Source organism: Lithobates pipiens, unplaced genomic scaffold (genome assembly GCF_037356315.1).
Source record: "Lithobates pipiens isolate NorthernLeopardFrog02 unplaced genomic scaffold, aLitPip1_a1.2 Scaffold_19, whole genome shotgun sequence".
In the NCBI taxonomy this organism is placed as follows: Eukaryota; Metazoa; Chordata; class Amphibia; order Anura; family Ranidae; genus Lithobates; species Lithobates pipiens.
This window is the reverse complement of record NW_027507764.1, coordinates 187,847,163-187,860,353: the sequence shown is the minus strand read 5'-3', so window position 1 is coordinate 187,860,353 and position 13,191 is coordinate 187,847,163. Positions and strand designations below refer to the sequence as shown.

The window sequence follows — 13,191 nt, the reverse complement described above, 5'->3', positions numbered from 1 at the left end:
TGTCACAGTTCATCAGAGTACCTGTCACAGTTCATCAGAGTACCTGTCACAGTTCATCAGAGTACCTGTCACAGTTCATCAGAGTACCTGTCACAGTTCATCAGAGTACCTGTCACAGTTCATCAGAGTACCTGAAAAACTGTCACAGTTCATCTCAGTACCCAAGTACCTGTCACAGTCCATCTGAGTACCTATCACCACCCTTCAGGAGTACCCAAATACCAGTCACCAGGCCATCAGAGTACCTGTCACCAGGCCATCAGAGTACCCGAGTACCTGTCACCAGGCCATCAGAGTACCCGAGTACCTGTCACCAGGCCATCAGAGTACCCGAGTACCTGTCACCAGGCATCAGAGTACCCGAGTACCTATTTGCAGCCCATGCCTCATAGAATATACATTGGGGCGTTTGCTTTCCAAAATTTTGTGGGCAATTCCATTGTCCCGGTGCTCCAGAACCTTCAAAAGTGTGATAGGTAGGAATGAAATGAGATGTGTAATTTATGCTCCTGGAACGCCTGAAGGTACTACTTCAATGTTCGGCCTCTCTATGTGACCAGGCTGTGTAAAAGTCCTACACATGTGGTATCGCCATACTCCGGAGGAGTAGCAGAATGTGTTTTGGGGTGTAATTTTTGCTATATACATGCTAGGTGTTAGAAATATCTTATAAATTGACAACTTTGTGTAAAAAAATAAAATGCGTTTTGATTTTTTTCCCACATTTTCCAAAAACTTCTGGAAAAAAATGAACCGTTCAAAAGACTCATTATACCCATCTTCTGTTGAGCTTCAGCTGGTGGACAGATGGCCTTTAGTTCTCCTGCAAAATGTTTTCAAAAACTTGGGAATTCATTTTTCCTTCCATGATAACAATCTGTCCAGGCCCTGACGTAGCAAAGCAGCCCCAAGCCATGATGCCCTTGAACAATTTTTCGGCCGTTAGTGGGGGCTACCGGCCGAAAAGGGCCTCAAAAACTACTGTAAAGCGCAGCTAAAAATTGTGGCGCTTTACCGCCGACGCCCCAGTGTGAAAGTAGCCTTATGCCGCATACACACGTAGCCGTCAGACTGTCCGTCGGACAGTCTGACATCTGAAGAAGAAGAAGAGAACAGAAGAACAGAAGGCGGCGACAACGGCGGCAGAAGAACCGAAGAGGGGGACAAGACCCCCGAAGTTGGAAGAAGGGCGGCGGCGAGGAAGAAAGCCGGGCTCCTCCGCTAGTAAAAGAGCTACAAGAAAAAAGCACACTGTCCCCCAACCCATTGGAAGTTTTAATTCAAGTGAACCCTAACTTTCAATATGAAAGGTTGTTGGCCCTTAGGAATTCTTGTGGTAAAAATATAGACGCGAAATGGAAGTGCTGGACGGAGTGGTATAGGAAATAGTCTCTTCCTCCCTAGCCAGTGAAATTAGTGCTGCATTTTGCTATTGGACGCCTGTACTTTTACACCACTATACATCTCGATTTTAGTGTGAGGAAATGTTGTTGCAGTTAACTCTACCCAGTGAAGTTCTAGATGGCTCTTCCGTCACAGTGTGATCCCATCAGGGGTGCGGAGGAGCCAAACAGATGTCACTGCCATATAAGGGTACACTTTTCATTTTACAGTATCAGTTAATTCTACTGCGCCAGAGGTAAATGTTAGAGATAAGTTTAGAGTACTATGATGTGAATTTGAAACAAGTGAGAAGAACTGGTTTCATGCTTTCAAACGTAATGCGTTATCTTTTATTTTCCCTATCCCTCCTTTCGATTTCTTTTCTAACTATTTTATTTTTTTCTCTGTATGTGATGTATATCATTTAATTGTAACACATCTTCATCTGAACTGGTTACATTATACCTGTAATGTATAAAAAATTTTTTTCAATAAAAACGATCTTTGAAAAAAAAAAAAAAAAAAAGAGCTACAAGAAGATAGCGGAGGAGTCCGGCGAGAAGACCCCCGAAGACGGAAGACCCCCGGAGCTGTGCAATAAACTATTTTATCTTGTGTGTTGTGTTTTTTTTTGTACTTTATTTTACAGGTGAATGGGTAGGGGTACATTGTACCCCATACTCATTCACATAGGGTGGGGGGGCGGTATCCGGGGGCCCCCTTATTAAAGGGGGCTCCCGGATTCCGATAAGCCCCTCACCCGCAGACCCCGACAACCAACGGCCAGGGTTGTCGGGAAGAGGCCCTTGTCTTCATCAACATGGGGACAAGGTGCTTTGGGGTGGGGGGGCCGCGCGCCCCCCCCTTCCCCAAGGCACCCCCATGTTGAGGGCACGCGGCCTGGTACGGCTCAGGGGGGGGGCGCTCGCTCGTCCCCCCCTTTCTTGGCCGGCCGGGTAGCGTGCTCGGACAAGGGTCTGATGTGGACTTGGGGGGACCCCGACACCGATTTTTTTCGGCGTTGGGGTTCCCCTTTAAGTCCATACCAGGCGGCGGGGCCAGCGACGTCTCCTTCGCGGGCACCGCCTACCCGGAGACCCGCTCGAAATGAGCGGACTTTTCTCCGGGCGGGAAAAGTCCGCTCATTTCAAAAGTACGGCGGAATGGCATACACACGGCCGGATTGTCCGCGGAAATGCGAGTCCGGCGGGAGGATTGGAGTGCAAAACTACTTTCTAAGTCCGCCGTACTTTCGGGTCAAAAAAGTATGCCGGAGGCTACACACGGGGGGGATTGTCCGGCGGACTTCAGTTTGCTTGTTTGATCGTGTGTACGCGGCATTAGTCATACAACACTACGCAAATGAAATTTATATAATTTCCTTCACATTTCTTCACACAAATAGAGCTTTTTTGGTGGTAGTTAATCACCACTGGGTTTTTGAATTTTTATATAAATGAAAAAAATACTGAAAATTTTGACAAAAAAACAAAAAAAAAAAACCAAGGGTTGTTTCTGTTATAAAATTTTACCTTTCTTCATAAATTTAGGCTAAAATGTATCCTGCTACATTTCTCTCGTAAAAATAACCCGAAATCAGTGTATATTATTTAGTCTGTGTGAAAGTTATAGAGTGAACAACTGGAGGGCCATAGTTTGAAGACCCATGGTCTACAAACTATGGTACTGTATATAGATTGGAAAATGGATCAATCCTCATGTACTGACCACCGATCTAATTTCTTAAAGGATAAGTTCACCTTTTTTCCCAAAAAAAAAAAAAAATGCTAATTTTTTTGCAGGTAAAAAAAATGTGCATTATTTTTTGTTGCAGGAGCTTGTAAAGCATTGCTGGTGCCATGCAGGTCTCCTGCAGATCTGTCAGTGTATCGCCTTCTCATACAAGGAAACCGATATGCAGTGTACACACGGTCTGACTTTCCGGCAGAAAAAGTCAGATGGAATCATTTCATCCGATATTCCGATCGTGTGTGGGCTTCAGCTGACTTTTTTTTTGTGAAAATTCTGACGGACCTAGAAATAGAACATGTTTTAAATCTTTCCAACAGAATCAATTGCTATCAGGAAAACCGTTCGTCTGTATGCTGTTTTGACGGGCCAAAAACGATGCAAGGGCAGCTATTGGCTACTGACTATTGAACTTCCTTTTTCTAGTCCCGTCGTACGTGTTGTACGTCACCGCATTCTAAACGATCAGACTTTGGTGTGATTGTGTGTAGGCAAATCCGTTTCAGCGGAACTTCGTCGGAAAAACCGTCAGAGTTTATCCTGACAGAAAAAACGGTTGTGTTTACGCGGCAATACATTCTGACAGGAAGGATGAATGAATTACCATGGCGCTCCACAGCGCGGTGGTAGTTCATTGACAACTAAAAGCCGACAACCGCTAAGGCTGTCGGGACTTGACGTCTTCAATTCACAGAGCTCTGTGTATGAGTGATGCAGGCTGGCGGAGCAGATCCCCCTGTTTTTTTGCCAGAGCGGGGGCCAGTGCTTGTATGTAGTATGGGTGTAACATGTTATAAAAGGTGAACTTATCTTTTAGGACCCTAAAATGTCAGGGCAGTACAAATACCCCCAAATTACCCCTTTTTGGAAACTAGGCAGTTCAAGGTATTTAGTAAGAGGCATGGTGAGTTTTTTGTCACTTTTTTTGGAAAATTAGGAAATAAACTAAATAAAAATCAGGGATACTGACTGGTGACAATATGTAAAAAAAAAAAAATGTACATTCATTTTTTTTTTTTATTACATTTTTAACTTTTGTTTCTTTTTTTACATACTGTCATCAGAGTAATTCAGCATCACCATAGTGACAATTTACACTTGTGATTGCTTGTTACAGTGATGATCACTGTAACAACAATAGTGTGAGCTGTTTGAGACTCATTGTTTACTATTGTGAGGCTGTTATTGTTCAACAGCTATCACATGGTACAGTGGGGGTCAGCAAGCTGTTGATCGCGGGGAACTGAAAGTTGGATCGTGATCACGGCTCTGCTTCCCCCAACCTATGCTGTTAATGTTCTCTGCAGAGTGGAGAGCATCAAAGTGCTGGCCAGAGGGTGGGGGCAGAAACAGTGTCAGTGATTGGTTGCAACCAATCACCAGCTTGTTATTATGAAAATGTTAACTAGGGGCAGCTCTCACGCTTTTGCCTTCCACGTAGCACTATGCTATCTTCTGATCTCTGCTCTGCTGTACACACGCTGGAAGTTAGGAAGTGCTACCTACACAGCACTGTGTGAGTGGAGGGGGGATTAAAGGATGATGATGATATGAAGGGGACAGGGGACACTACAGGGGGGGGGGGGGGGGGTCGTGATGAGAAATGGACAGGGGAGACTGCTATGGAGGAGTCTGCAAAATCTGGTGTAGCTGTGCACTCTCTAGTTTTAGTAAATCTCCTTCTATGTGTTCTTCGTGACAACTTTTTTTGGAACTTGATAGTTTTCTGTTTTTTTTTTTCTCAAGGGCACCGCCTAGTAACCCCACCCCAGGATCCTTTCTTTCCTCCATGTTGTCCAGGTGGATCTCAACATCTGAAAGTTTGCCTACCCCTGTGTGGCTGTGATTGGCTCAAGCACCATGTGATCACTGGTGACCAATCACAGATCACACATAGTAGTAAACAATGATGTACAGCGATCTAATGGTATCTGGGCCATTCACAGCGGCCCGATACTGAGCATTGAAATCCACTGTGCCGGGTAGACTGTGCATAAGCACTGCGATGTAAGAGGTTGTCAAGCGGTTAAGCAAATTAGTAGCAAATAGTAGCCCATTTTTGATTGAATATTCTTCACAAGGTGTTCAAAAATATTGTCTGCTTGTTTATCCTACTACAAGAGATTCAAAGCAGTAAGGCAGCTATCAGCAAAATTTCAGGGAGCTATCACATTGAAGCAGTGCAATTTCCTCAAACTGCGGGTGCAGCGCTGTGTACTCACAGGTTATGTGTGGGTTACCTCGGCTTTGCCATAGACTTCTATTGCATCGGGCGGTTTTGGTGCATTTTCTGGAAGCGAATGCAAGCAGGACTTTTGGTACACTTTCATAAAACTGTCAGATGGACAGTGGAGAGAAAGCGGTAATTCTAAGCCCATTATTTATGGTTATGTCTAAAGTGATGATATGTAAAACTTTTAAAACGTTACCTATTGGAAGATATAGGGTACCGCAGTTTGCAGTTGTTTTATGGACACAGGCAATTTTAAAGCTTGACAGATCAGCGTACCAGCCCGCTGTTGGTACCATGTGATCGCTGTGACCATTCACGGCAGAGCCCATGACAATTGTACACAATGGATGGCTTTATTCATTGTGTACTATTGTGTTGATTAGTGATGGGCTCGTGCTTGTTTGAAACCTCACATGCCCGATCCCGTCAGGAAGCCGATGCTGCACAGCGCTAATCACAGGCAGCAAGACATTTGCCGATTTCTGTAGCTGCGGACTGGGAAATGTCTCACTGCCTGTGATTAGCGTTGTGCAATGTCGGCTTCCTGGCGGGATCGGGTACGTGAGGTTTCAAACACGCCCGAGCCCATCACTAGTGTTGATCGCTGTGAATGGTCAAAGTGATCACAAGGTACAGACCAGGCAAATCACAGCCCATCTGTACCATGTGATTAGCTGCGGCCAATCACAGCTAGTCAAAATAGTAAACACTGAATGAATGCATATCATTCACACAAAAAACAACAAAAACGATTGCTTAGAACAGTGAGATCCAATTGTCATTCAAAGTGTGACAGCCCTGAAAGCTGAAAATTGGCCTGGACAGGAAAGGGGTAAAAGTGCCTGGTAGTGAAGTGGTAAAATACCCTGTACTAGGGGGGATATGCAGGCTGCCAGTACATACCTCTTCCAAAATGCTATTTTCCTGGCTGTCATGTTGATCCACTCGCTCCAGCTCTTTGCATGCATAAGGTTTCTATTTTTCCTGCTTGCTCCAAACCTGAGACACCAGTTCTAAAAGCTAGAGACAGATCGAGAGAATGTAACCAGCACACCATTGATCCATAGCTCCCAACTGTCCCTGATTTGGAGCAATGTCCCTCATTCCTCCTTATTTGTCCCTCATTTTGGCCTGATCTATATAGATGTTTTCAAAATGCACTTTTTATCTATCAAAAAGTGTTTTCCAGCGCTAAACCTTTCATCTGATTTCTAAATTGCTGCATTTGTAAATTCCAAAAGACAATTTAAAGGAATAGTAGTGGTAAAAAAAAGTACTTGTGGGTTTAACCAATCACAGTTTTTTTTGTACATTCTCCTTTAATGGAACGTGACAAGGGCTGTGTCCCATGCCTGCATGCTTTTGCTGATGGGGTCCCTCATTCCCATCTCAAAAAGTTGGGAGGTGTGTGGATCTCCAGGGTGTCTCCAACTCCAAACCTTTATTCAGCGATCACATTATTACAGCAAATAGCAACGTTTCGAGTCCTCGCAGGCTCCCTTCATCAGGCATGTGACTGAAGCTACAGACAGCCCCGTATTCCTCTAGTACAGAATTCTTTTGCTATACAGTCACTGTACACTGCAATTTCTAAACGCTTACTGAACTTTCATTAGCGTGTGAACACAACAGACCACCCCCTTCCTCAATTCCCTGAGGAGGTCGTACCTGTACCCCGTGCACAACGTAAACCTTCTCTGCATCACTCAGTACCACCGAAGCCATGCCGCAGCTCTAAGCCCTTCCGCCAATGCTGTGCCGCTACGTCATCTAAACGCGACCACCGCACCGCACTTTTGCCCATTCAGTCGCTTACCCAGGAGTCTGGCGTCATCAGCGCTGCGGCCGCTGTGTGTTCGCTGTCCCCTCCCCTTTGTGTTGTGGTGGGTGCGGCGGAGGTGCCCTCTGCTCCATCCCTCACAACCCCCCCCCATCTCCTCAGTGTGATTGGGAAACCCCGGGGCTTGTCAGGGGCCTGTTACCAGGAAGAAGAAGACAGCAGAGAATTGTCTGCAAGCGGTAAGAGAGCGTCATGGACACCTGAATGCTGAGTACACATCAATAACACAGTGCATGTCAGCTGGAACCTGGGACGTCTTGTGTACAGGAGGGGGACATGTGCTGGTGTGAGAGTTCAGTGTGTGGGTTATAGGTTGCTGCCTGTCAGACTTTTACTTTAAAGAGACCCTGTCACCAAATGTAAACACAGGCTGGCAGTCAGTACTCTGTACACACAGGGCACCTTCTTCAGCAGGATCACTCCTATCATAAAGGCAGCAGATATGCATTACTGCAAGGCTTGCTGTATGTGGGGGCCGGTGTCAGATGGACGACCGCTGCTGACAATGTGCCAACTTTGGCAATGGCAGGAGGTTACCTGTGTGTCCCTATGGAGTTACTCCCTTTGTCACACGATGTCGCTCACATTGTTAGTGAACAAGTCAGCAGTGTATGGGCCAGTGATAGCTGGCCACAGAGGGAGGGATACACAGGCAGCCTTTTTAGCAATCCCTCCATTGGTGGTTTGCCACTAGAGGAGAATGGCCCCTTTGGAATCGGCTTAAAGTGGTTGTACACCCTGTGTGCCCACTTTTACTTACTTACAGGTAAGCCTATATTAAAGCTTACCTGTAGGTGCTGGTTTAGGAGATGTTTGCGAAAAAGCCAAATGCCGATGACTACGGCGCATGCGCACTTTAGAAAGGGTACACCGTGCCGTTTCTGATGGGGTCATGCAGTAATTGGTGGCTCCCACAACTTTGGCCAGTCACAGAGCTGGAGTTCGTGGCCCCCAGAAGGAATAGAGGGGGAAGATGGATGCTCCCTGCTAGTGGGGACAACATTGGCATCGCAGGCTTTGGTGTCAGGTAAGTGACACATAATGGGCTACTATGCGATGCGCAGTAGCCCATTATGCTTTACCTTTGCAGGGAAATGAAGCGGAAGTAAAACCCACCAGGGTTTACTTCATCTTTAAGCCCTGGTTCACGTTAGAGAGATTTGGGAATGCAATTTGACATGTCAAATCGGAGACAATTGCCAGCAATGGCACGCTGCACCGGTTTCCAAAAGTTGTTTCTGTATTACTTTTGGTGAATTTGGGTTGAGATAGAGAGAGAGAGAGATATATCTCTATCTATCTCTATTATATAATGTTTTTTTTTTTTTTTCCCATAGACATCTGTGCAGGTACACGCACATATGTCTCAGAAATCGCCCTCCTGAAGTCAGGACTGACATGCGGAAATTAAATTGCGCGAGTTCAGCTGAATGTGCACAATTTTATTCCTGCTGTCAATGTGAACCTGGGCTTACACACTGTTGCATTATGGGAATGTGCACACTTGCCTGCACATTACTGTGTGACACCGTACACTACTCGCAATAGTGCAATGCAGGGCTGTTCATTCTGTATAGTACCCCAATGCACCTCACAGAAATGTACTAACGCATTGCAGTCCAAGTTCTGAAACACTAAAGTGCATGCCAGTCCATTCATTTTAAAAAGGATGCCACGGGCGGATTGTCTGGCCAACTAAGTTCGTCAGACAATCCGACAGACAGTCCGTTCAACTTTTGAATGAACGGACTTGACCACACACGATGAACAGACAGTCCGCTGAAAGCTTGCGCGATGACGTGTACAGCACGTACGACGGGACTAGAAATACGACGTCCAATACACTGCAATGCAACCTTCGGCATGTAAATCCTTTCTGAGCATGCGCCATACTTAGTCCGTCCAACTTGCCTACACACGAGCGGACTGTCGCTGAAACCAAGTTTGGACGGACAAAATTACGGAAATTCCGAAAGACTTCGTCCGTCACTGTCCGCTGAAAAAAATCAGCTGAAGCCCACACACGAGCGGATTGTCCGCTGAAACACGTTTCAGCGGACTAAGTTGGGCAGACAATCCGTCCGTGTGTACGCGGCCTAAGGCAGTGCACATTGATATTTGCAAAACTGCCCACACTTTTAATGCACTGCACCTCAGCAGTGTGAAGCTAGTAGGGATGCACCAATACCATTTTTTTTATTTATTTTTTAACGAATACTCGCCAATTAGTGATCCTACTGCAACGGTTTTATTTACACTTTAGCTGTCAGCAATGGTACAAAGCATTGACATTTTATTTACAAATGAAATAAATTTTCTTTTTTTTTCTCATTTTATGCTTTTTTTTTTTTCCAATGTTGAACATGTAAAAATATTAACAAAGCAAACTAAAGTTTTAAGTATTAATAGTTTATAAAATAGTGAACAAAAAAATAAGCAGGAAAATAATAATTAGAGAAGGACAATAAGGCATTAACTAAGGCGGATTAGAGTAAATTAAGGGTTATTAAAGAGGAAGTAAACCCCTTCAAACCACTTTGACCTACAGGTAAGCCTAGATTAAGGCTTACCTGTAGGTCCAAGCAATATCTCCTAAACCTATATGGTTTAGGAGATATTTGCCCGAAAATGGGCACCGCTGTCTACGGCGCATGCGCCGTAGACAGCGGCGCACTAAATGCGGCAAGTCCAAGAATGGATTTGCCTAATTTGTCGACTCCCGTGCGCATGCGCGGGAGTGACGTCATCGCGGCTTCACCTTATGGCAGCGGCGGAGCTGCGAGATGCGACTCCCGTGCGCATGCGCGGGAGTGACGTCATCGCGGCTTCGCCGCTGTCATTGGTCGGAGCTGCGAGACGCCACCAGCAAGATGGATGCGGCGGACTACAGGGATCAGCGGCGACTTCGCTGGCTCCTGTGTCAGGTAAGTGACACATAATGGGCTACTATGCAATGCATAGTAGTCCATTATGCTTTACCTTTGCAGGGAAAAAAAGAGGAAGTAAACCCATCAGGGTTTACTTCCTCTTTAAGGAGTTAAACAGAGTAACATTTAATAAAAAAGAAATTTATATATATATATATATATATATATATATATATATATAATAATTTTTTTTTTTATAAACGTGACAGGTTGCTTTAGACTCCATGCACTGTTTAGTAATGTTAGCATTTTATTAGCTTTTTTTTTACAGTACATGAAGGGGAAAAAAACTGCTTGGAAAAAAAACCTGTTAGTAGCGTTTAGCGGTTTTTTTTGTTTGTTTTGTTTTTTTCTGCCAGGAAAACGCTCCCAAAAACTCTAAAAAAACATATTTTTCTGCTCCTAGATGCTGAAGCTCAAAAAAATGATGATAGCCTAAAGTAGTGTGCATGGACCCATAGGATAACACTAGCCTCTAGGAACTGAAAAGCCTAAAGCAGAGTTCCACTTTTTTTGTAAGTTTATTAAAACTCAGCAGCTACAAAAAATGTAGCTGCTGACTTTTAAGAAACAGACGCTCATCTGTCCCTCACTCCTCTCACCCTCCACTCTGTAGCGCCGTCATTGCAAGTGTGAGCACCCGGCTGTGACAGCTTGCAGCTTCACAGCCGGGTGCACATGCGTGGGTCAGAGAGGAGGAGTCGGAATTGGGACAGGAAGTACCTGTCAGGACTAGGTACCCACTCCCAGCCCCCCCCCCCCCAAAAAAAACATGCCATGCAAATGCTCCAATTGCTGGGACTTCATTTTCACTCAGCTGTAATCAGGGGAAACCCACTGACGGCTGCATGAGTCATCAGTTGTTAAGGGTGCGGCAACCCCACTCCATAACAATTGATATTTGCAATCATTTGCCAGTGCTTCCCTTTTTTTTTTTTTTTTTTCCACATTTTAGCTATTAGTGGGGCAACCCCACTCCATAACAATTGATATTTGCAATCATTTGCCAGTGCTTCCCTTTTTTTTTTTTTTTTTTCCACATTTTAGCTATTAGTGGGGGAATCCCACTGACAGCTGAAAGAACAGAGCCTGAAAGTATTGATTTCAGGTATCGGAGTATTTGCACAGGTACCAATACTCATGCAGATGCTCAGTATCGGCGCAACCCTAGAATCTAACCTTAGGACTCATTCACCCTGGCATTCTCGATGTCCGCTGGTGGCCCACGAACATGGCACGGAGAGGCAGAACGGGGAGATGCCTATGCAAACAAAGCATTTCCCTGTTCTGCCTAGCAACATGACAGGGATCTACTGCCACCAGTGATCGGGAGCAGTGATCTCTGTCATGTTCTAGTGAGCCCACCCCCCTACAGTTAGAACACACTGAGGGGACACGCTTAACCTATTGATCACCCCCTAGTGTTTAACCTCTTCCCTGCCTGTGTCATTTACACAGTAATCAGTGCATTTGTATAGCACTGATTGCTGTATAAATGACAATGGTCCCAAAATAGTCTCAAGATCTGTCTGCCGCAATGTCGCAGTCACGATAAAAATCGCAGATCGTCGCCATTACTAATAATAAAATAAATTATAATAAAAATGCCATAAAGCTATACCCTATTTTGTAGACGAGATAACTTTAGCTTAAACCAATCAATATGCGCTTATTGTGATTTTTACAAAAAATATGTAGAAGAATACATATTGACCTAAACTGAGGAAGAATTTTTTTTTTTTATATATATATATTTTATTATAGCAAAAAAGTTAAAAATATTGCTTTTTTTTTTTATATTTTTTTTTTTAAATTGTCTGCCTTTTTTTGTTTATAGTGCAAAAAACAAAAAAAAAACGCAGAGGTGATCAAATGCCACTAAAAGAAAGCTCTATTTGTGAGGGGTAAAAAAAAAAGGACATCAATTTTTTTTGGATACAACGTCGCATGACCGCGCAATAGTTAAAGCGACGCAGTGCCATATCGCAAAAAGGACTTGGTCAGGAAGGGGGCTGAAGTGGTTAATCAGTGTTTTTTTCAGGTGGCTCCTTTTTCTTGCAGCATCCTATGGAACCACTCTTACATGCAGGGAATAGAGTTGTATCCCAACACTGTGTACATCAATAGAAACACATAGCCCCATAGCCTAGGATGGTTAGGTTCTCCCCTGCTCTTGGCTGGGGACTGCACTGTCCACTGTTAACGTTCCCTCAGGGTCTAATACTACTTTAATGCGTTGGGAAATGCAAAGAGAAACATATTATGGTGTCATGTGCTCAAATCTTATGGCCTAAAAGACCACTAGGCCTAAAGTATGTGCTTAGGGCAGGGCTCGACAAATCCCGGGTGCCAGGTTGCCATGATGACTAGAAATTGCATCTTGATGCCTGGGCTTTGTCAGCTTATTCCCAGGCAAGCAATTACTTTATGCCTGATGCCCCAGACATGCAGTGCTGGGCAGCTGGTTGCCAACCGCATGGTCGGCTACTTCTGGCAGGGCGTCAATTTTGACGTCCCCCCCCCCCCCCCCCCTCCCCCAGAACCCTGCACCCCTGTTTTTAGTTAAAAAAAAAACAGTGGTGATCAAATACACCAAAAGAAAGTGCTATCTGTCTCAAATGATAAAAAAATTTATATGGGAACTGTGTTGTATGACAGCGCAATTGTCATTCAAAGTGTGACTGCTCTGGAAGCTGAAAATTGGCCTGGGCAGGAAAAGGGTGAAAATGCTCAGTAGGCAAGTGGTTCACATCCTAAAAAGTTTAACATTTTCTTCATCACATTGTGCCTGTGTATTCTCTGTATGTAAGGGCCAGTTCACACCAGATGCAGTTCCACGCAGTTCAGTTTTTTTCTGCACCAATACACTCAGCTCCAGTCAGTTTCTGCACCAGAAACCGACCGGAAACTGATCAGAAACTGACTGCATGGTGGGAACTAGAGCCATTGGAATACATGGAAAACACTGTGCATGCATTTTTAGTGCAGAAAAAAAGCGCACAGAACTGAGCGGAACTGCGTCTGGTCTGAACTGGCCCTAAACCCGTGCCGTGCATCTG

At 44.7% G+C, this 13,191-nt stretch overlaps 2 protein-coding genes across 3 annotated transcripts in view; one reads left to right on the top strand and one right to left on the bottom strand.

Moving 5' to 3' along the window:
- Positions 1-7,199, bottom strand: part of EXOSC7 (exosome component 7) — a 43,601-nt gene extending 36,402 nt beyond the window's left edge. The window contains exon 1 of the mRNA XM_077491584.1: positions 7,034-7,199. Coding sequence (XP_077347710.1) covers positions 7,034-7,090 — 57 coding nt within the window. The 5' untranslated portion in view covers positions 7,091-7,199. The remainder of the gene's footprint in view (positions 1-7,033) is intronic.
- A 45-nt stretch (positions 7,200-7,244) lies between these two features.
- The window catches only part of ZDHHC3 (zDHHC palmitoyltransferase 3), a 96,902-nt gene continuing 90,955 nt past the window's right edge, over positions 7,245-13,191 (top strand). The window contains exon 1 of one of the 2 annotated variants that reach the window (XM_077491579.1): positions 7,245-7,384. The gene's annotated coding sequence lies outside the window, so the exon portion shown is untranslated. The remainder of the gene's footprint in view (positions 7,385-13,191) is intronic. The other variant, XM_077491580.1, reaches the window with a different exon arrangement.